Genomic DNA, 22,823 nt, shown 5'->3' with positions numbered 1-22,823 from the left:
TCTTAAATTTATTTAAATATATACTGTAAACGGGAGGAATATAAATGGACGAAAAAATAGATTCTATAGAACACAAATTTCGTTTTCTAGAAAAGGTTATTATTATATATTATATACATCGCATCTCTTATCGCTTTAATTAAGACTTGTTTTAATTAAGACTTGACTTAATACACGTTTTGTTTTTATCAACTAGTCCCTTTTTAATAATTAAACCATTTATCAGTTGGCCAGCGCACCCCTGGCGGCAATAGAGTATATATATATATATATATATATATATATATATATCGGGCTATATACATTTAAGCCAGGCAACGTATGATTATATTGCTACTGGGACACTGTATATTCAAAGTGAACTATACGGAACAAATTAAAACATATTAGCTACGTACAAATTGTTATGGAGTGTCTTTAATTTCGTCCAAATTATTTTTGATCAGGTTGTTTAGACAAATATATATGATTTTCTCTCGCAGACGCTATATACTCCTGTTTTTAGCGTCAATTAGTACATGCATGTTACAGTCACGAATATGACAAATGGCATCATAATTTGATTCGATTCCTTTCATTTGTGAGATAATTTTTCAGCTGTGAATTGAACTGAGGAGCAAGCCGCAGTCGAGTTCAAGAAGCAGTTATCGAAGAGACTGTACATATATGCTAAAATCAGCGACAAATGTTACATTGTTATTTACATAGGCCTAGTACGCGTAAGCTGATTCTATAAGTCGAAGCTAATTTGACTTTTTTCTCGACCAATATTTGCTTTCAATTCTGAATTATGGAGTAAGGAAGGCGACTACAAACAGTGAGTATACTATAAGTTATAACTTGGGCTTCGTTTTTTCTTACATAACATCTCGTTAAGTAATTGTGTTTCTTATAAATTTTTAACGAATTCTAATTTCCTATTATATTGCCTTACTTAGTCAGCGAAATTACAAAATATACACCGACAATGATACGAGCTACCGACGAAGAATTGAACCAGATGTGATTGTCAAGAATATGTATTGTCTCTAAGCTGATTGTATATGCCTTCTAACATTTTAAACTACTGTGCGTCGTATGTTAAAATTGAAAGGAGATTTGCGAGGTTAACACAGTGTCAACAATTTGACGAATGCTACAAGCTAGAAGGATTTCCAAAGGAGCTGTAGACTTTTGGGTATAACCAAACTCTTTATTTCGCTTTGTCTCGTTTTGTCCGTCTCAGGCTCAGTCAGTATTTTGAATAGAGAACATAATGAGTGACAGTTTCAATCATTCCAATGATCCAGTGTTGATTCGTTGCAATGGTTCCTTTTTGACATTTTATTTGGATGCCCCAGCGAATGGCTTCCACTATTACTCAAACATTCTCTACATTATTGTAAACCTCATACTGTCAACAACTGGAATCTGTTTCAATGTCTTGGTTTGGATGGTGTACTGGCGAAACAAATCCGTACGAACTTCCTCAAACATGCTTCTCGTTGTTCTGGCGCTTACTGATTTCATGACGAACACTGTCGTACAACCGTTTGGTATTGCAAGAATGGTGAACGAGATTCGTGGTGCACACAGTTGCTTTGTTTTGATTGCGGCCAGACTGTCGTCGTATATTTGCTGTGGGTTATCCCTTTTGACTGTTGCAATCATATGCATCGAGCGCTTCATAACACTGGCCTATCCTTACCGTTACCAAAATATCTTACCACCGTGGAGACTGAAATTAATCGTCGCTGTAACCTGGATTTCGGTGCTAATATTTGTGCCGTTACACCTTGGTCCGGTCTCGTACACCGTTCTTTCATCAGTTGGAAATACGCTGATAGTTTTGTCCATTTTGACAGTATGTCTTACTTGGCTTTGGGTGAACCGACTCGTGAAACGCCATAATATTGCCATAGCCTCCACACAAACTCCTGGAAGCGAAAAGCAGAACCATTCAAAGCGCCAAGAAGCAAGCTTTCGCGCAACGAGGACAAGCTACCTCATCTGTGGAGCGGTATTGGTGTTCTATTTCCCAACTCTCGTAATGCTTGCATACAACGCAACACAGGACTACAATTTTGTAGCATTGTTCCTTGTAGCTCCTTGGGTAGAGACGGTGATGTTCTCGAACTCTTTGCTCAATCCAAGTCTTCTATTTTGGCGGAAAAGTTCTTTTAGGACAACAGTTAATGAAATTTTGACGAGACCACCGTTGCACTTGGGAAAAGTTTAGTTTAATTGTCATCAACAAATTGGTTCCCTGAGGAGAGAGGCAGGGATTTTGGAGCAAGGGGAAAATATCGAGACTCCTTACGCTACGTGCGTTTTCAGTATAGCATGCCTTAAATATTACATATGAATTTTATTTCTCAAACTTTTTGTTTTGAATGTCTGCCGCTTTTAGACAGCTAGGACACATGTGCATTTGAAATCAATATGCACTTTTACGTATATGCTTTACCCTTAAAACGTTATTGTCACCTAAATTTCTCTATTTTACTTAGCTATATATACACATAAAAAATTGGATTAGTTTGGCGACCCACATCTATACGTATAATGTATATATAGATCCTTTTGTAAAATTAGGGAGTAAGATATAGTAGCTACGACTACAAATTCAATATTGCGACATATACAGTTATATATTATATCATTTCAACAGTCCTTTTGTGCCCTTTGAAGTTTTCCTAAAGTTTATAGCGAAAATTTCAAAGGCTCATACAGAATATTAACAATGAAAGTTTAGTATACGATTTGCTCATCGGTTCTGCCCATAACAACGTGAGGGCCCTTAATGTTAAAATCGCCCAAATTTCTCATGTTTCCAATTTCTTATGAGCAAGAACTCCAGTTCATATATTCATTTATAGAAGCGTAGCGAACCTAAATAGCGTTAGATATTCAGACAGCACATCGAATTTTATAAAGTAGCCATACAGGTTCAAAATGATAGAATAAAGAACCAATAAAGATAAAATGATACAATAAAGAAACCGTTCTTTACAGGCTCAAAAAGTAAAGAAACCGTTTGTTTTCATACTGAATTTCTTCTATTTTACGCGGGTCTGACAATGTACAATTTTATTTTAACTATAGATAAGATTAAATTTTAATTTGCTTGTAGGTACACCACATAAGTATTTAATACTGCAAAGCTTTCGGTCCATTAACCTTGGCCTTGGAACATATTGCACTGATGAAGGCCCGGGTTAACGGACCGAAAGCTTTGCAGTATTAAATACTTACGTGGTGTACTTACAAGCTAATTTACTTATTTGATGTCACCGTGCAAACTTACAAGAATATTGATATATATTATATACACTATGCCGGATTTACATGTTTTTTTTGCGGTATCTCGTCCCTAGAACTTTTTCATTCGGCTGATCATATTGAAACAGTTACGCGTTCAAACTTTTAGGACTAAAACTCCCTTTGATATAGCTGATTTTGATCTTGTGACCATTCAAATCCAGTATAACGCAAATAGGGCCTATATAGGTTCCATTATTGGCTGTTTTTTTTAACGGAAACCTACTAATGCCCTGCAATTTCCATATGGAAATTAATAAAAGAGATACGTCCTATAAGTGCGATTTAGTGACGTTAGACAGATCAACAAGACAACAGTACGAATTTTTAGTTTTTAACCCCACTTTATTTACTTTGCAATTCAAATGAACATTCAGTCACTCCTGAGGGGAACTTGATAGAACTTTAACTTGCGGAAGAAGGTAGTCCTTTGTGAATTAAAATAATACGGATTTGCATACGGAGATAATATAGGGCCTATAGGTTCCACTATTGGCTTTTTTTTTTAACGGAAACCTACTAATGCCTTGCAATTTCCATGTGGAAATTAATAAAAAGAGATACGTCTTAAGTGCAATTTAGTGCATGACGTTGGACAGATCAACAAGACAACAGTACGAATTTTTAGTTTTTACTCCCACTTTATTTACTTTGCAATTCAAATGAACATTCAGTCACTCCTGAGGCGAACTTCATTGAACTTGCGGAAGAAGGTATAGTCCTTTGTGAATTAAAATAATACGGATTTGCATACGGAGATAATCCATTAGAATCTTTGTACTCGCTGACCATTCGAAGGATCGTGTTTTGGAGTTTTTTGTTTGAAAGTTTACTTAAAGTTATCGAACAGCCCAGCTGTTTATATATATGATAAAGAAAGATTCCCCTTATACAGCTGGTCGTTTTTCATTAGTCAGAGCGCCATGGAAAAAAACAATTCTCCGACAAACGTGTCTAGCGAAGGCGAACTACGATTGTGTAATGCTACGATTGTCAATTACTACTGGAGTGAGGCTGCCGATGGCGCTCATCTCGTAACAAGTCTGATTCTGTTCCCGTTCACTGTTGATCTTGGCTTACCCGAAGAATTCTCGCCTACGCACCGTGCAATCAATGATGATCGTACGTGGCGCTAGCTTGCGGCGATCCGAATCTTATTTCCCTCCTGGTTGATCCATTCAATGCCGCCAGAATGCATGGTGATGGAAATACTTGGCACTTTCCATTGTCCCTTGTGGACCGCAAGTCGAGATTCATAACCGACATCAAACCATTCTGGCACGGCCTCGATTGAGAGCATTGTAATCATGACTTGGCTTATATATAGTGGTTATTTTTGTGATACTTCGTTCTGAGGATAATTCCAAACTCAGTTTTACTGATTATTTACGCATTTTTAGCCTGTACTGGTCTGACGATTGTCATTTCAATATAGATTTGCAGGGACGCCGGAAGATTGATAATTGGGGGGGCATATATTCATATATTCAAGTTCACAGACCGTAAAAACAATTAATTTCAAAAGAAACAAATAATGCAGAACTCGAATATATGAATATATGCCCCCCCCCAATTATCGATGTTCCGGCGTGCCTGTAGATTTGGATCCACAGAGTGCTTCAGAAGCACAAAAAAGCCATACCGACCGAGTAAACACCTTCATATGCATGGTCTGTCGCGAAACAATACGAAGCAAGTGTTTCGTAACACCAAAACAAGTCACATAGTTGTTACACCAGTGTTACTCTGTTATGTTCCAGCTTTCATGCATGGTTCACCACCGTTTGCGTTCACCACTGATAGTCATAATAGTCATGCAATGACCTTTGTTGTTGATCCCTGGGCCGAGGCATTGATGCATGTGCTCAAATGGCACTTACTTGCGCGAAGACGTTCGGCGAGGTGTAAGGCAGTATCTGCCTAATTGGTACGGGCCTCCCTTAGAAGTGTAGAGTCTTCTAAATAACAACGGCTTAATGTTTACCTGCAGCATTACGTTGCATGCAGTTATAGACTTTCACAGTTCAAGGGAGATTTAATACTTCACTATAACTAAACCTTCAAGGCATTAAAGCAGCACAAAGAATTTTATTCCCCAACTGAGCACTAACTAAACCACTAAACGTCTGATTTTATCACACGCGAATTTACATTAGCATACGTATATTATCAAATAATTATTTAATAAACAAAACGAGGATCAGCTAATGTGTTTTCAATTGTGCTTGTGGACTTTCAAGAAGTAACTGGCGTAGTTTTATATTTTGAATGGATATTTCAGCACAGTATAAACAAGTTGTAAATAAAAAATTCTAAATAAAATCTACGTTTTTTAAATTCTAAAAGTAAAAAAATCCATTGTGAGGTTTTGCCGGGTCAAATATATAGATGTAAATAAGTCAATGCTGGCACATAGACCGTCTATCGTGATGCCTCTTCATATAAAATTGTTTCAACAGCCCATAATGACAGATGATATATGTATATTTACCGCGGGGATTGTTCGTCCTAAGTGGTCTGAGTCCTTTGAAGTTTTCCTAAAGCCTATACAGCGCGATAATTTAAAAGGCCCATACAAAATGTTTACAGACGAGAAATTCTGGTCCTGGGCGATTCTCTTATTTCGAGCTATATCCAAACAGTTGAACGATATAGCTATATATATGCCTGTAAAGAACAAAACATACATGCACAAAATTAATAGTTGCCTATAAATAAATATTAGGTTTGTTTAGCACACGCTTGTGATATATATTATATTCCTACGCGTCCCCCTATTGGCTGTTATTTTCACTAAAACCTGCAATTACCCTGCAATATCCATACAAAATTAATAAACAGAGATACAGCGTAGCATACGTCTTAACGGCAATTTAGTGACGCCCGTTTGTCAGACAGACGAACAGTGAGAATTTTTAGTTTTTACTCCGACTCCGTATAAATTTTACTCAGGAATTCGAGAATTCATATTATGAACATTTTTTTATTTAAACGGCTTGATAATCTGTCTACAGCCGTCCTAAGAGGAACCACATAGAGCATTAACTTGGGGAAGAAAGTTAATTTTCTTTAAATTAAAATAAAGGACGTGTATATTTATACGGAGATAATCCATTAGAATCTTCATACTCGCGTGAACTATTTGAAGAATCGTGTTTTTGGATTTTATGTTTTGAAAATTTACGGTGTATCGGAAGTTATCGAACAACCCAGCTGTCTTATGATAAGGAAATATTGACCTTACAGCTGGCCTTTTTTCATTATTGGGGAACGGCATGGAAGAAGGCAACTCTAACGGGACAATTGGGTCTAGCGAAGGCAAACTACGATTGTGTCACCAATTTATTGTCACCTACTATTGGAACGAGGCTGCCGATGGCGCTCATCGCGTAACAAACATGATTCTGGTCCCGATTCTGATTATTCTCGCGGTGTTTGGTGTTGCGCTAAATTCACTGTTGATCTTGGCTTACGCGAAGAATTCTCGCCTACGCACCGTGCCATCAATGATGATGGTGGCGCTAGCTTGCAGCGATCTTCTTATTTCCCTCCTGGTTGATCCAGTGTACGCCGCCAAATTGGTGCTGGAAATTCTTGGCACTTCGTGTTGTCCCCTGTGGATCGCATGTCGACTTATAACATATTTCTGTTGTGGGGTGTCTTTTCTAACAATCCCTATTATGAGTATAGAGAGATTCATAACCTTAGCCTATCCATACCGACATCAAACCATCCTGACACGGCCTCGATTGAGATTGGTCGTAATCATGACTTGGCTTACACTTTTTCTGTTAGTGATATCCCATCTGCGTTTAGTCCCAGACTCTATTTTACTGATTATCGGCGCACTACTGAACTTCACCGGTCTTGCGATTGTCATTTCAATATGGATTTGGATCCACAGATTGCTTCGTAAGCACAAAAAAGCCATACAGACGATGCAAACACCTTCAGATGATCAGTCGCGAAGCAATACCAAGCAGGTGTTTCGTAACACCAAAACAAGTTACATTGTTGTTACATCAGTGTTACTCTGTTATGTTCCAGCGTTGATGGCCATGGTGTATTTCGCGGTCAGTGATTCTGTTAGTCAAACAATGACCTTTGTTGTTGATCCCTGGGCCGAGGCATTGATGTTCTCAAATGCAGTGATCAATCCCTTGTTGGTAATTTACTGGCATAGAGATTTTCGGCTTGGCGTAAGGCAGTGTCTGCCTAACTGGTGCGGGCCTCCTTTAGAGTCTAGAGTTTTCCAAATAACCACGACTCAACAATTTACTAAATAAGGCAGTCTTTATTCAGGACTGTAGCAAAAAACTAAACTGGGCTGTGGCCTGAGGGCGCATATTCGATGCCCATTTTCGAAAAACGATCAGGTCGAATATATGAATATGCACCGTGTCGCAATCTAGCGATGGCCTGTGTGTATTCTTGTTTTTACATGAGCTAGGCATCCAAATTTAAACATTTTTGCCAAGTGTTTACTAGAGTAGAATAATTTAAATTGTTAACATCATAATTTTGTTGTTAAATGGAGATCGACTGAATGCAGGTGTAGTTACAAATTCCGCAAGAATATGTCTCAATTACTATATTTCAGAAATTAGAAAGAAATATCAATATAGCATGAAATTTAACTAGGTCGTATTGGTGCATGTATATTTAATCTATTACAATATATGAAATGTAACAGTTAAAAGACCGATAGTGTTGTTTTTACTGGCATGACGGTATTAAACTACAGGCTTTTATATGCAGGGGCTGGTGGTATCAAGCCCGTTTAGCTTAAACGGCGGATAAGTCAAAATTAAATAACACTCTAATACATCTCTCTTGAATGAGTCAACATGCATGAATATTATGCACTTAATATGTAGTTGTAAACAGTATTTTTGTATTATGGTTAAAAATATTTAGTTTGCTTGTTGAATAAAACGATAGACTTGCTTTCTATTTTGAACTTAACCATTGTTTAAGCTAAACGGGCTTGATACTACCGACCCCAGACGATTTTGCCGTTTTTAAGAGCGAGCATGCATTGCATTTTTGCAGTAAATCCCCGTTGCCCGCTTAAAATGCTTTATTTCCTGACATGAAAATATCGCTGTAAAGCATGATGGAGTAGTTCTGTGACAAACATATACTGTATAAATTATATATGAAATAAAGCTTGACCCAATGAATTAAAACCTGATCCTGCAAAGATGGTTCTTTACCGAAACTCGAATTAGATTTTCACCGTGCAGTTCTTTAATTGAGGTGCGAAGTTTTCGTCATGCAATTTTTTGCGACAAGTTCATATTTTATTTTGTTTAACTGTATATATTGATTTCATTAAACATGTCTACGCTTTATAAATTAAATAAACATATTGCTTGTTAGAGCTTTTTCATTAACGAGATCCACTGTCATAAAGGTATAATGTAAATTTCGACAAACAGACGGAGAATTAAAAGTTTTACATGCAAAAGGGAGAAATTATTTTGTACAGCAATTTGTCTTAAATCGTGAATTTTTCTTAAATCTACCCAGAAATTTTCATTCCTAATCGCTTCTTGAGCAGTCACAAAAAAGTTGAGCCTGTGAACTGTGCGCTTTTTACCTCCCCTAGCCGGGATAACTCGCTCCATGTAAACAGGCCCTTAGAGAAAGTCCAAGGCAAGGCTATAAACGGGCCCTAAATTATTGAGTCGTTAATAATTAATGAATACAATAACGGCATCATTTTTACGTCTGCAATATACTGAACAATCATTTCACCCGGTTAAACCCTTTTTGCTTTTTTTCATAACTTGATACTTTCAATTTTTGTCTTAAAGTGTACGGAAATGACAGAACGAACAAATTAGGCGCGAAGAATAAGTGCAAAAATGTTTATGCAATAATCAATAAATTTAAAATTTAATGCGCCTAAATTTACGTTGGTATATGAGAGTTTCTCATTGTGCTTTGTGAATTGTGTTTGTGCCGACTTTTAAGAATGGATTTTTTTTATTATCCTTCGTATTTTTATATTTATATGTATATTTCGGGACAGTCTGATGCATTTGCTAAGTATTACATAAATTATGTAATATAAACAAATTGCAAATATTTACTTCGCGGTTATCATTCCAGTTTATTTTTATAGTTTTGTAGTAAATTCAAACCCACGCTCCCGCGCGGCTATTAAAAGCCCGCGAAAATTTTAAAACAAAACAAAATGGCTTCTTGCATGACAACTGTGCCTTATTCAACTTACGATATTTTGCTGACAACGACTGTTACTGCGATAGAAAAAACGACGAAACAGCACATGCAGTACAAGATCATCTTGAACAAGTAATGAATGTTTTTTATATTTTTTTCCCATTCTTATTTTGGTATTTGTTTATGCCTATATTGAGTGTATATAAAGATATACAGGTTTTAGTTGGCACTTGTGTCTTTGTGACAAAATTACGGAGATATCGGTTAACACTAGCAACGTCTATCTGTATAACGATATAATACAAGGCTTAATAATGCTGCCTGAGCATTATTCCTCTGGTCTCTTGTATTTAATAGGTCTTGTCTCTTGTATCGGTTTAATCCAAACTCATCAACTGGAGTTGCACGAACCATTGCACATTAGCGTTGTGCTACAGCGCAATATACCATTTTCCGGTATGTTCGACCTTACCATGGTCAAATTTACCTTACGGTGGACCGACCATGGACGAATTTACGTAGGCGTAGCTATTATATTTTTGACCTTACCATATTCCGGTATATTCAACCTTATCTAGGACGACCTTATCAAGGTCCAATATACCATATTCGGGTATATTCGACCTTGCTATATCCGGTATATTCGACCTTGTCCTTGATATCAAGGTCGACCTGCCAAGGACGACCTTACTATAAGGTCGAATATACCATATTCAGGTAAAGGAGTGTCTCAATGATTTTCGCACAAGATTCTGGAAACACTTTAAAAATGACACAATAAATCTGAATTGCCTAAACGCCAAAACTTCTAAAACATAGTAAGATATTAATATCTGCACACTGTAAAAACATGGCGTTTTCCAAAGTATCACTCGCACCCTAAGATGAATGTATGAATATTCATACCATCTAAGCACTCAGTTTCAGCTCTGTTAATTCCTTAAAACATTGACATTGTTTCCGACAACCTGAACAACCCCCCCCCCCACACATAGCGCATTTATACAGAGTACAGATATTTTATACTTGTTGCAAGCGTTGAACTTATCTCACACAATTTCCCAATATTAATTTAATGTTTTGACACAATGTTTTACATATTTACACGTTTCCGTAATGTCTACATGAATATCACTATACAGTCTTTACTTTTAAAGTCGCAGCTAGTAATTGCCTCTTGTAAATAATTATGAATATTATGGTTCATTCTTAGTATAAAAGTACCGACGTGCATGTGTTCGTTTGCTCAATGAGCCGCACACGGAGCTGTTGCGAGTTTTTTCACCCTTCCATACTGTGGAGCAAAACGCTTTTGTATATTTCATAAAGGTTTTTCGAGTATGTACATCCTCTGCGCCGTACTGTGACATACAAATTCAACTATATTAGCTTGATTTGCGATTTTAATTTTTTATACATTTATCAGTACTCAAAAAACTGCCAACAATAAATGATAACCTAACGAACTTGTAGCAGGAGTGTCGACAAGCTATGTAGCTATGTTGCAAATTTAGCAATTAAGTTGCAAAGCTGTCTTTCACGACTCGTTTACATATCGATCCTGGCACAACTTTCACCCAAATCCTTCGACAGTTAAGCACCTTGCAGCAAGTTGTGAAAGGCCTTATAACTACTTGTCGACAAGCTGCATAAGAATATTCCCGCCACATAATCACAATTTGCTCATAAACTGGCCTGCTGGTCTATAAGAAAAATTGGGAGGCCTGTGGCAAGGTACACGAAGGCGAGGCTAGTCAGATTTTCTTTTTTCGAATTAAAAAAACATATTTACACTTTTTCGCTGGAACTGTCACAAGCTACAAAAACAAAGTTTCTTTCAATCAGAATTTAAAAGCCTCGGTTTCATGTAACTTGCAAAAGGTCTCTTGCTCTCTTCCGAATAGGTCTATGCTGGTGCATTTTTGTCTCTGTTACGACACTTGCATACTGTCACGGGAAGCATGCATGAAATATTTGGCCAAAAATAAATGTTGAGAATGTTATAAATTTTGCTAAATCAATATATACACAGAATAATAACTCCCGACAAAATCTTTCTCTATTCACTCTTCCGTCAGTCATTTGGTCTTTTGACTCTCGCTAACTAGGCTAGCTAGCAATATGGAGGAAAAATATCCAAAAGCATTTTAACTCTTTCTTCATAAATAAAAAGCTCCTTACAGCAACAGGCTCTTGAAGACATGAAAGTGTCGATAAGGGGACCAGCATGTTTACTCTGAATAATTTAGTCTAAATGCCAGTCTTGAACGATTCAGAGACCATCAACGGTCATGACATCGATGTACTCCTCAGTTTGTGTCGTTTTTCTTTTTTCGCGCGCCCTGCGATTCTGGAACCATATCTTGATCTTATTTTCCGGCAAGCCCAGCTCATTACACAAGGCCCTAACGTCGTCATTTGTTAAGTATTTCATCGCTTGAAATTTGTTCTCTAGTGTGGTCAACTGCTTCGGCGTGAAAGGCACTCTGGGATTGCGCCCTGGTTTTCGTTTCTGCTTTGGCCGCCGTTTGCTGGATTCTGGAAGTAAAAAAAGATGGATGGTGAGTTTTTGTTCAAAAAAAGTCGTTAAGTTCTAATTCCATGTTTTCTTAATGAACCATTTGGAAAATTGTAAAAAATTTAAAACTGAAAGCAGCGAAAAAAGTGCACAGTAAATTATTCCATAAGGCTGGATTTGCAATTGCAGAGGAATTCATGGTTGCTAAAGATTATTTGTACAGTCTCAATATAGTTGAACTAATTCAAAGGAAACTATGCAAATATTTCGCTACCGAACCATTCCTCTGGAAGTCTTCCCTGACTTTTGCTACATCAGCTGTTACTATTTTGGAGAATATTCAAAATAATGACTGAATGGCTTATCAGTTTGAAACAGTTTTTCAAACTGTCCTATCGACTTCAAATTATTGTTTATATATCATGGCTTGACAAACTGATTCCCAGTATCGCATTTTTGCTAAAAAAGAGATTGTCGACTAATCACACCCACGCGTGCAGGTAGCTTGTCTACAAGCAGTTCTCACGAAGAACTGCTAATAAAGGATTTATTATTGTAAGGTACAGATTTATAGTTAAAACCTTAATCATCCAATCTAAAATATTTGTTGTTCCTCTCAACTAAATATAGACTCCCAAAGCTTTGGTTCTATAGTCATATATCAAACTTGAATTATTCTTATTTTATGTCTCAATGTGTGGGTCAAGCCTATATGGCTCATATCATGGAAGGCGTACACAGCTCTACCAAGGTCTCGAACCTAAAAGTTTGCATTCAAATTGAAAAACAAGATTATCTTGGTCTTATTATCGCTATTGCGTCGATGAGAAATGTGTCTTGGTATGGAATTGTGCCTAAACTTTATTTACTAGTTTTTTATTTAAAAAATTTTCCAGTTATATACGTATTCTAAATTGATGCATTAGTTTACTCCGCTGGGTGCATGGAAACTGGAATCAGTCCACAACGCTTTCAAACATCTAGAATCCTTTTATCAGTTGTCAACGCTTCTCATTAGAAAAACGAAAAAAGGAAGTGAGTTGACCTTTTCCTAGGTGGCTCGCCCTTCTGTCCGGAACTTACACACCTCACAATCTTCCATGCACCAACATATTTGGCAAAAATATTCTCACATGATTCTTATGCCATGACCCGACTGCAACTACTCGAAATGCAGACAAAATCCAAATAACTCTAGGAAAGCTAATATATCATGAAAAGACTTGATGTGGTTTATTCAAAAAGATTAACAACATGATATGAAAGTGCTTGCGTCCAACTTCCGTGTGAAAACAAGCTCCAATGTTACAGCACGATTAAGCTTTTGCTACAGTTTGAAGGGCTTGTCTTGTGCATGATGTATTATTCTGCTAATTGGTTTGTGGCCGTTGTTTGGCGTATCATGCTATGTTGGTAAACGCAGAGACGTTGCCAAGCATCCATCCCATGCTTCGATGGATGCCACCTCGTGTAATGTATCCGGTCCTACGTCCATAGCACGCTTAACGCTTCGCAAGTTTTATTATTCTGTCAATATCTCGCTGACATGATTTCATCTCAGTTTAATGAAAAATTAAAAAAACTTTTCAACTTTGATTCTCCTAATGCTTACTGAACCCACGCCTCTGATTTCGGTTATTGGCCAATTTAACCCATGTGAAGGACCTTGTAGGAAAGTTACCCAAAACTGACCCTCATAAAAATGAACGAGTAATCAAGTGTTGCTCATTGATATTTTCGATTGGAAATAGGATTTGATGACATCTCAGATAAATCCAAATTGTACTCCTCACTACATCAGTTTAGGAATTGCATTTCAGGGAGTCAAATCATGATTAACCTCAAAATACACAAATCTAATTGGCCTAATCCTGCCACCAACTAGTTAAAGTCAACTACTCTTTGTATATATATATACAACCGGCTAACGTAGGCTACATTAAATATATACCATGCATGCATGGCAAGCTCAAATGTGCCATTCCCTGGTACCACTTTAAGAATTCATACAAATAGTTCATCTTATTGTCAAAATTTTTGCCTGCTATATTAAATTTCAACCTCCTACATTGCTTTATAAGCGCAATACAGTATGTGTTTCTGTGCGTGCCTGATTTCTGGCTAAGTCAACAGTTGCAGTGACCCAGATTGATTTATTATACTTGTAAAAGCGTCAACGCTTTGGGTGGTTTAGCCGTCTGTTTATACATTGAGATGCGATTAACATCCATTTATGAATTGCTTTTTGGCTTTTTATGAGAGATTAACCTGTGTGTTCCGCAAACACTTCGGACTTTTCTAAAATATCACCTCCAGCCTCTGTGTCTGTATGTGGGATTATGCCGAATTGGCTAAGAACGCCTAAACAATGACTATTTGTGCTGGGCGAACATTTGTCATTGGCCTAATCCAGCTAATTTTGCGATGAATACTTCCATGTGTAAAGGAGTTAAATTAAACATTAGATTTATTAGTATACATGCAGAGTAATTGGTGTCTGAAGATAAATTTTGATTAATGTTAAAACAGTGTTGTTCTTAAGGCAGTTACGTTATGAACGTGCATATATAGAGTCTTTGTGATTCAAAACTGCTGAATTCCTATTGCTCCATTTCATATGCAAATTGCTGGGGATTTTTGTGATAATCTTTGAAAGTCAATCATTACCTCGAAACTGTTCTTCCATTCAGGAAGTTGGGTGGTGTTATTAATATTACGTCTCGTTTGTCTCATTTGTACTCGTGCAAAAAATATTATTTTCACAATCAGTCAAAACTACAAGCAATTTCCTTGGTTTCCAACATGTCTGCATGTGTCAGCTCCCAAAATGGAATTCCCAAAAATATAGAAATTATATATACATAGCTGGCAACATTTTAGAGAGTGATTCGATCAATAGTTGCATGCTCTGTACTTAAGTTACATAGCCAAAGGTAAAACATATTTTCGCTAAATATTCATGCTTTATTTCTGTCCCATGACTGATAATATATAATTACGATTCTTAACCTGTCGACTGAAATATGTTTTATTACTTTACAATAATAAACTGTTGCAATCGTCTTAATGAGGAACCGCGTGCCAGCCCAAACCTATTCCAATTCATAATTGAATTTTCTGCTACGTGTCGACAGAGGTGCTTGCAGGGCCATCTCGATGTATCCCTATTTACACGTAAAGACCCGATGTTTTGAAACAAAAACATATGAATTTGCCATATATCATTATCGTTGTGACAAGCGTTCGTGGGATCATTAGCTTTTGTAAATAACGCAACCTATGAAGTGTTTTTCTTCTCGTGTCGAAGTCATAACGTGTCAAAAGCTATGCCAATATAGGGGTTAGGTCGAAAAACATTGACGCACTCCGACCACGACCTGTTTTTTTAGTTCTTAGTTTCCCTTTTAAGGTAGCAAACTGAATTTTGAAGGGAAAGCATTAAGTAGGATTTTCCGTGCAACTCCATAATAAGTGACATTGCGGAAAGCTTCCGCGTTTGCCATTAAAGGTGCCCTCCATAATGCATGAATTCTGGTCCTGGTGAAAACCGAGCGAGACGATTGGAGCTTCGTCAGACTGGAAGCATTCAACACATGCGACTGATCGGCAATAATGCGTGTCTTATAGAACGATTACGAATGAACTCAATTGTCGTCCAATTATAAACGGCTGATGTAATGATATTGCTCTCTCTTATCTCAATGAGCGCAGAATATCAACATTAAGGACGCTTATCATTTTGTCATCTCAAAATCGATATAACATACTCTCTATCGCGGCTTCGCCCACTCTAGACGTATCCGTGTTCCCTACTATAATTCAAGTTTCCCTCGGAATTTCATGTGTTGCATTCGTGTTTTCAAGAACTTTATACTAGCAATAGCTAATGTTTATAACTTACGAATAATTATTGCATATAAATTAAAGGTGATTGTCTTTTCAGAGGCCGCTCGCGTGAAATTATATTGATTGGACTGTTTCATTAACATACCTTTATACAAAGTCTTTATCATGGCTGTTTTCATTAACATACCTTTATAATTATACATATGTCAGAATCTTTTGCTTATATAGATTATATTTGTTTTACGGGTTATGTTTTATAGCGATTATACTTCGGATTACCAGGACTGAGACATAAAAATCCATTTTACGGTCATGCGGCATTTGGCTGATCTCTTTTGTAATTGATATCGGATATAACAAGAGAGTTGTCGAGTGACAACCATACTTCGCGTGATATTTGTTCATATGTAACTTTAACTCACTGATTCAGATTCATACAATGGTGGATATTCTGATACAGTGAAGTAAAACTTCTCTACTGCGTACTGATGTTGACCGTGTATTGTATATAGCAAGTGTGTCTAGTACGGCGTCTTGACTATTTTAAACACATTTAACCCTCTAACCCATCTTGCCCTTGAAACACGGGGCTGTGGTAATTCCAGCAAGAGTATTTACATGCAGAATAGATTAATCCTAGGCAACGAAGGCTCTCTGCAGGTAATATCTCCCCGCTATAGTGACATACACCCTAAAATAACTATAAAATCAACAGTGTTTATTGCGCTATATTACAAATTGCATTATTTTAATCTACGTAATCGCGATACGCTGACTGAGTAATCAACATGTTCTTGAGCTGCGAGATAAGATTCACACATCATTACCCTGATGACGGAACAGTTGAATATTACAACTTGTCTGAAACAAGTTTGTAAAACGTTATTAATAGAACAACAGCTTGATTAGATGAGCACCTTTTAACTATTGCCATATTTATGTCACTATATGATTAACATATACATATAAGTATGCATGTATATAATTGCAAGGATTGTGCCTATAACTACAACTAACACTCATTCGGTGGCAAGAGCATTGCAGCGGCGTCGCAAAAGCGTAGGTTCGATTCCTGCCGGAGGACCTATAGTTGACTCATTTTTCCATCAACTGTTCCTGGCTTGAATTTGAAGTGTGTATCATTCCACTCGAAATTAAGACCGTTTAAAACCTCTATAACATTCATTCGTATGTATAAAGGCTCAAGTTCCCGGCTCTAGAAAAATCCTTGAACCATTTCTTTATTTAATTGTAGATTATAAAAGGAAAATTTTCATTCCTTTTTCTGTAAAATTTGTTCATGACTATATGAACCATTTTAAGCATATACTTTCTCCCTGATTCCTAACGTCTAACTTAGGGTATGATGCTTTTCAGTAATTATCTTGTAAACTGATATAAATCTGTGTTCGGGCTTCGACACTTAATTGACGCGGTTATCTAACTTTATCTGGATTCATAGACATATTTCGGTTTCTATAAAGAAACCACGATTCGAAAATCGATCCGTAGAATTGCATTCTTACCTCACATAGGTTCAGTGAAATATACTATTTTAGTATACTGGAAGCGCATGTAACATGCCTGTCCTAATGGTAATTTTTTTCTGTATCGTCTACCCTATACAAAGGATACAGAGCTTTATGGAGTGGATAATCAAATAGCTATATGATGTATCAATAAGTGCTATCTAAACGGTTATCAGAACATGCATGCTCAAAGATATATATGAAATATCATATTCATAATCTGACACTGCAGAGAGAATAACGAAAAATGTTGTGCTTTGAACTTGAATATGGCCGGCTTTGAACTCGCATCTTCGGATATCTACACTGCGGTCTAAGTTATCTATTGTCTCTTCCACATCAAACGTGGTTCAGGAAATAGGCCTAACTAAGATATTTTTGGCCTTCAAATTTAAGGGCCTCGTGAGGAATGTTGGCATGCGATACTACCATACTACGCCCTTGCCACCAAGAGGGTGAGAAGATTTCTTCAGCGTATATTTTCAGCAGTTACTGAGCAGATTTTATGATTAAAAATTTTTATGACCAAGCTATATATAGTGCATTATACACGACAACCTAGCTGATTGTACCAAACAAGACTAGCTATATATAGTTACCTTTAAAATAATTGCAGCCGTGTATGGGTCAAGCATAGTGGGACTCTCAGATGCATGCTTTTTCTCGGGACCCGTTTGTTCCTACTAGGAGATACAACTATAACTATACAGTAATTACAGTTAATACATGTCTCATCGGGTGTATAATTCTTGAACTTCTAATGAAAGATATCATTGTGATGCATACTAGGAGTTTAGGGAAGAGTGGGCTACCGCAGTAGAATATTTGGCATCGATGTCAGTTTTCGTTTGCTTATATACCACGCCTCAAACAAAGAATCTACAAAAATCCTGACAAATCGCGTTCGAGATAACTGTATAGTTATTATAGATGGTTATGATGCGTATGGACATTGAACTCCTCAGCCGCGCGTTAAGACGGTTATATGTCAGAACATTCAATGCAAACATTTTAAACATCAGTATTTCCCAATGTTTTGCATGCGCGCTTTGATTTAAGGTTCAGGCTTAGCTTTAAGGTTTAGCGCGATGAGGTTTGTGGGAGACGACTACTTATAGCTTGCAATAGTTAGCTATACTATAGTTTAATTCTCTCTAGGTATAGTTATATGCGTCTTACCCACTGGTCTAACCTAACATCTCTGAATTCCCGGGGTGTGGGAGCCGATTTTATGGCTTTTTCATTCCATGGAAGCATCTTTTTAAGATTTCCAGTCATGGTTAGCGATTTAAGGGGCTTCGTCCTTGGAGATTCATATTAATTTGAAAGAAACTTCATTTGACGAGCAATAAATCTTCGCGGTCTCGCGGACCGGTGAAATAAAATAAAAAATAACTCGCATTTTAAAGAAACCGTTTAAGACATACTGACGGGGATATATCTATGTATAATTATTGAAGTTAGCGCTCTGTTTGAAAGGTGCTTGAAATCTCAGTGTCAAACAACAGTGTTTCAGCAGGATGATATTTTATTGTTTAGTCTTATAATTATTCGACTTAAAAAGAAAACGACAAAGTTTAATTAAGTTCGATTGTGACAGAAACGCCGCTGTATATACACGTCATTTAAACATTTACCGGGCGAAATTGAAAAATTTATATATCTGCTCGATTGAGTGTGCAAAAATTGAATTATTAATGCAAACAATCTCAACATCTGTGCCGCTATATTCTTTTTAAGAAATCCATTTTGTGATAAAAACATTATATGATGTTGAACTACAAAGGCCATGCAGTATTAGAGCAAATGTGATTTTTTCAAAGAGTTTTTAGCCTGTCTTGAAGTTTCAAGTTTCATAAGCTGTACATGATAATTGTATGATTTCTTATGAGCAATAATTAATCCAATACACTGCGGCGTTAATTTCATATTCAAAGCAATATAAACTTTTGCAATAAAGCGCAGATTGACAAAACACAAAAATTGCGGAAGTTAAATCTCGTGACTTATGATATATTATGATTAAATCTTAAGCATTCTGGCGGCCGAACTGTGCGTATGGACCATAGACATTACCTTGTATGAGGATCTTTAATTAAAGTGTGTACAGAACGGACTGTTTGAAAATATTAAAAAACTTGCGCGAAGGTTATTTTGCACGGGAATTCCGACACTTTGTAAAAAAAATCTCTATCTAGGGGTTAATCACATGTAATAATATATTGGTATAGCGGTCCCAATTCTATAGATTCTACTTTCAATAACCGGTTCGGGTTGTGTTAAGTCAGCTGTAGGATTTTGGTTTACATAGCCTTGCTTAGACAGTACATTCATTCAGGCATAACACTATATATAGAGTACTGAATATAACTCCAACTGCATGCAGTAACTTCAACCCAACATATAGATAACCAGTTGGAGTTTATCTCATTTAATGATATTTTACAATATCATCGGCTAGAAATTTCATTTCATTATTTAGTATTTTAGAGTTTTCTTTCTCGCAGTCTTTAATGTAGCTATATAATATAGTTAAGGAAGCGTTTGTAGACATTATTTATGAATTGTTTAGCCGGTGTATGACTGTATGACTGTATGTACATGTTAGAGTAGACATTTATCTCGCAGACTTGCCAACGGCATATGACTTGTATGAAAAGTGTTCATCATTGACATGGCTGAAGTCTCCAGTGCACTATTGGCGCTCGATGATACATTTCATCGCGATTTTCAATGTTAATTAGATTGTCGACCATACGATACGATCAGTTTCGGCGCGATAACGGCAAAACGCGAAGAGAATTTGCAACGATAAGGAACGCTTGATGAAAGTCGGAACAAGTCGGTGAAATGTCGGGTGCTGATTACTGCGGCAAGAATCGGCTTACTTGCGCGTTTGTCTCCCTGGCGCACCTCGCATGAATTGAGTTATTGGAATAATTTAATAAGTCACTGCATCTGTCGGATGGGATTGTCGGCCGTGGTTAAGTTTTTAAGCGTGCAACTGTTGCGCTTGAACCACTTTTCTGTAGCTGGCGGCTATTAAACAGGCAATATTTTAACGCAAATGTCTACGATGATAGCAATTTATCATGGAGCATCACTTCCGCGTCAGCTTTCCGCCTTGTCAGTCCGCGTGCATTGTGGAAAGCGAACCTCAGTGCTGACTTTGTTGACCGAACCTATCGCTAGGGGTTGTATAATATGAGAGCTTCATTCAAGACATCTATATTCATATATTGTTGTATATAGGTTCAATTGGCCAGCAGTAAATTTGTATAACGCGATTGTAAAAACGTACTCGAAATACTGCTAGAACTTCTGAAGATACTTAGAAATGCCCGATTTCTTTATTCTTGTCGTTTCTGTTCTACAGCTTTGCTAGAACCGTTCCTTAAAAGCTAATATCTACTGGAGTACTAATCGGATACCGGCTAATCGGTTTCATACATGCGACTATAATTTTCGGATGATGTATCTATACCTAGTCCTAGCTTTTAGCTTTGAAATGTTTATAAAGATCGCACGTATAGGCTCCACTCTAATCACTCACTTCAATAATGCACAGAATAACAGCCTCCGCTTGATTTAATTCATTGATTGCTCTGTATAAATCATTCGCCTGCACAAACACATCCATACCCGGCTTAGATTTCACGGCTTTGTTTTCTTAATTGTATGTTTATATATCGGGGAATATATTCATTCTCGCTCGTGAAAGAAAAGCAACATAAAGACGATTATCATTATCGCCTCATCGCGTACTTCCTTTATTGCCCGTTGTTTTAATCCTCGTCCGGTCGTTTTAACGCGTTCAAGTGCCTCAGCAAAGTTGTTGCAAATTTACGAATTTGCTGCCAATAATTCGATCGGCAGAGTTGAGCATGACAACGGTCACGGAGTCAGACGGAATTGGAGAAGTCTAATTCCATTGAGTCGTGCCGGTTAGCTGCATGGGCTCTTTCAATTTGCTTATTCGTCCCATATAGACATATAGTTAATCATATAGTTATATTGAGGCTTCCATTGATCGAAGATTCGACCCCCAGTGCATCCTATTTTAGTTCCGTGTATCAGAGTGTACATTTGTACAATCCCTAATTTATGATTTCGATCTACAACGCTATGTAACTCGTATTTATTTTGGCATGCAGGTTGTGTAATCTGAACGTATATTCACGCTTATCAGAACTCTCATTTAAACTTGCATCCATACTGTGCCCGTGAGTTATCGGAATACAGTTCCAAGCTTATAGATGTATTGTCAGTAGCCCTTTTTGACGTCGCCTTTTCGCTAAGTAATCGAAATAATGACTCCCAAACACCACTGTTCAGTACACACGCATCGTGCAAAGCTATGCCTCTATGCTACAATGTATAATTCAAATAATTCAAAATGAACCACTTTCTTGACGATTTTGTCACAATTTCTCTATAGAATTTGGATTGAAACACTGCCAGCACTATGACCAATATACCTCGGTTACATCTCTGCACTAATGTACATGCACCCCTCTAGGTTTTTCTCTACATCGCGAAGCAGCCAGTATATAGAGAATTACCCAACTTACTTGGCAGTTTTGGCGGATTGTACCTGGTGAACTTCAACCAATTAAACTCAGGTAAGGAGACCCCAATTCCTCGGCTGTTCATTTCATGTTTCTTCATTAATCTTTCCTCTTCAGTCTTAAAATGCCCATTTAGTATTTTATCTATGGAGAAATCAGACAAGGGCTTTGCAATTTCACTTTGGCAGTCGGATGTCATTTCTGCTAGCTTGGAGATGAGTACCATGTTTCGAATGCCTTCAGCAATCTGTTGTGTCATGCTCAGTGTCCAGAGTGGATTAGTGCTACCTCACTCCGAGAAGTTTATAATCTTTCCTCCCCACGCGCGCACCACAGTTGTCCGTTTTTCCAATCTGACTGTTAATCTGAAAACTGTATTTAGCTTTCATAAGTAGTGTTTACACAATTGAATAGCTGTCAGGGTATAAATTTCATAATTCCTTACTTATGGACAGCTTCATTAGTGTAAACAATGTTCCAACTTCCCGTCTCCTTCGTGGCGCGCTGTAAAACCTCAGTGCGATTGGATTATTCGACTGGAATATGGACTGTTCAACGGACTCTCCAAGACCTTTCCTGCTTTCTCTTTTCCGGCAAGAGGCATTTCAAATTGGCAGTGTAGATTATGTGCCTAATATGGATCATCTCGTAAGAGTTAGGCATGCATGGTGAAGGTCTTTGGCTAATCCTAAAGTTTAAAAGCCAAAATTTATTTCAACGACTTCCTTCTTTGAATAATCCACTTCCCTAGATCTTTCAAGCACAGATTAGAAAAGCTCAGCGTTTAAGGACATCACTAGAACCTCTTAGATGTTAGGGGAATCGGATACAGGCGCTGACTAGATCTCTAACGGGAACAGTTTAGGGCTGCAA

The 22,823-nt window shown here is 37.2% G+C and overlaps 3 protein-coding genes across 3 annotated transcripts; 2 read left to right on the top strand and 1 right to left on the bottom strand.

The window, feature by feature from the left end:
* Nucleotides 1-475: 475 nt before the first annotated feature.
* LOC114517602 (alpha-1A adrenergic receptor-like) lies at nucleotides 476-2,989 on the top strand. Its single transcript, XM_028537389.1, has 2 exons — nucleotides 476-817; nucleotides 939-2,989. Exon 2 carries the CDS (start codon nucleotides 1,256-1,258, stop codon nucleotides 2,216-2,218), a length of 963 nt encoding a protein of 320 aa, XP_028393190.1. The 5' UTR covers nucleotides 476-817; nucleotides 939-1,255; the 3' UTR covers nucleotides 2,219-2,989.
* Nucleotides 2,990-6,575: 3,586 nt separating this feature from the next.
* LOC114517622 (beta-2 adrenergic receptor-like) lies at nucleotides 6,576-7,586 on the top strand. Its single transcript, XM_028537409.1, has one exon. The coding sequence runs from the start codon at nucleotides 6,576-6,578 to the stop codon at nucleotides 7,584-7,586; it is 1,011 nt and encodes a 336-aa protein (XP_028393210.1).
* A 3,638-nt stretch (nucleotides 7,587-11,224) lies between these two features.
* LOC114517559 (homeobox protein engrailed-2b-like) lies at nucleotides 11,225-22,809 on the bottom strand. Its single transcript, XM_028537331.1, has 2 exons — nucleotides 21,954-22,809; nucleotides 11,225-12,027 (listed from the first exon to the last, which is right to left on the bottom strand). The coding sequence occupies exons 1-2, from the start codon at nucleotides 22,207-22,209 to the stop codon at nucleotides 11,762-11,764; spliced, it is 522 nt and encodes a 173-aa protein (XP_028393132.1). The 5' UTR covers nucleotides 22,210-22,809; the 3' UTR covers nucleotides 11,225-11,761.
* Nucleotides 22,810-22,823: the final 14 nt, after the last annotated feature.

Source organism: Dendronephthya gigantea, unplaced genomic scaffold, assembly GCF_004324835.1.
Source record: "Dendronephthya gigantea isolate DGI-Jeju-01 unplaced genomic scaffold, DenGig_1.0 000009F, whole genome shotgun sequence".
In the NCBI taxonomy this organism is placed as follows: Eukaryota; Metazoa; Cnidaria; class Anthozoa; order Malacalcyonacea; family Nephtheidae; genus Dendronephthya; species Dendronephthya gigantea.
The sequence above is the reverse complement of the archived record's forward strand: the minus strand, read 5'-3'. Positions and strand labels throughout refer to the sequence as shown.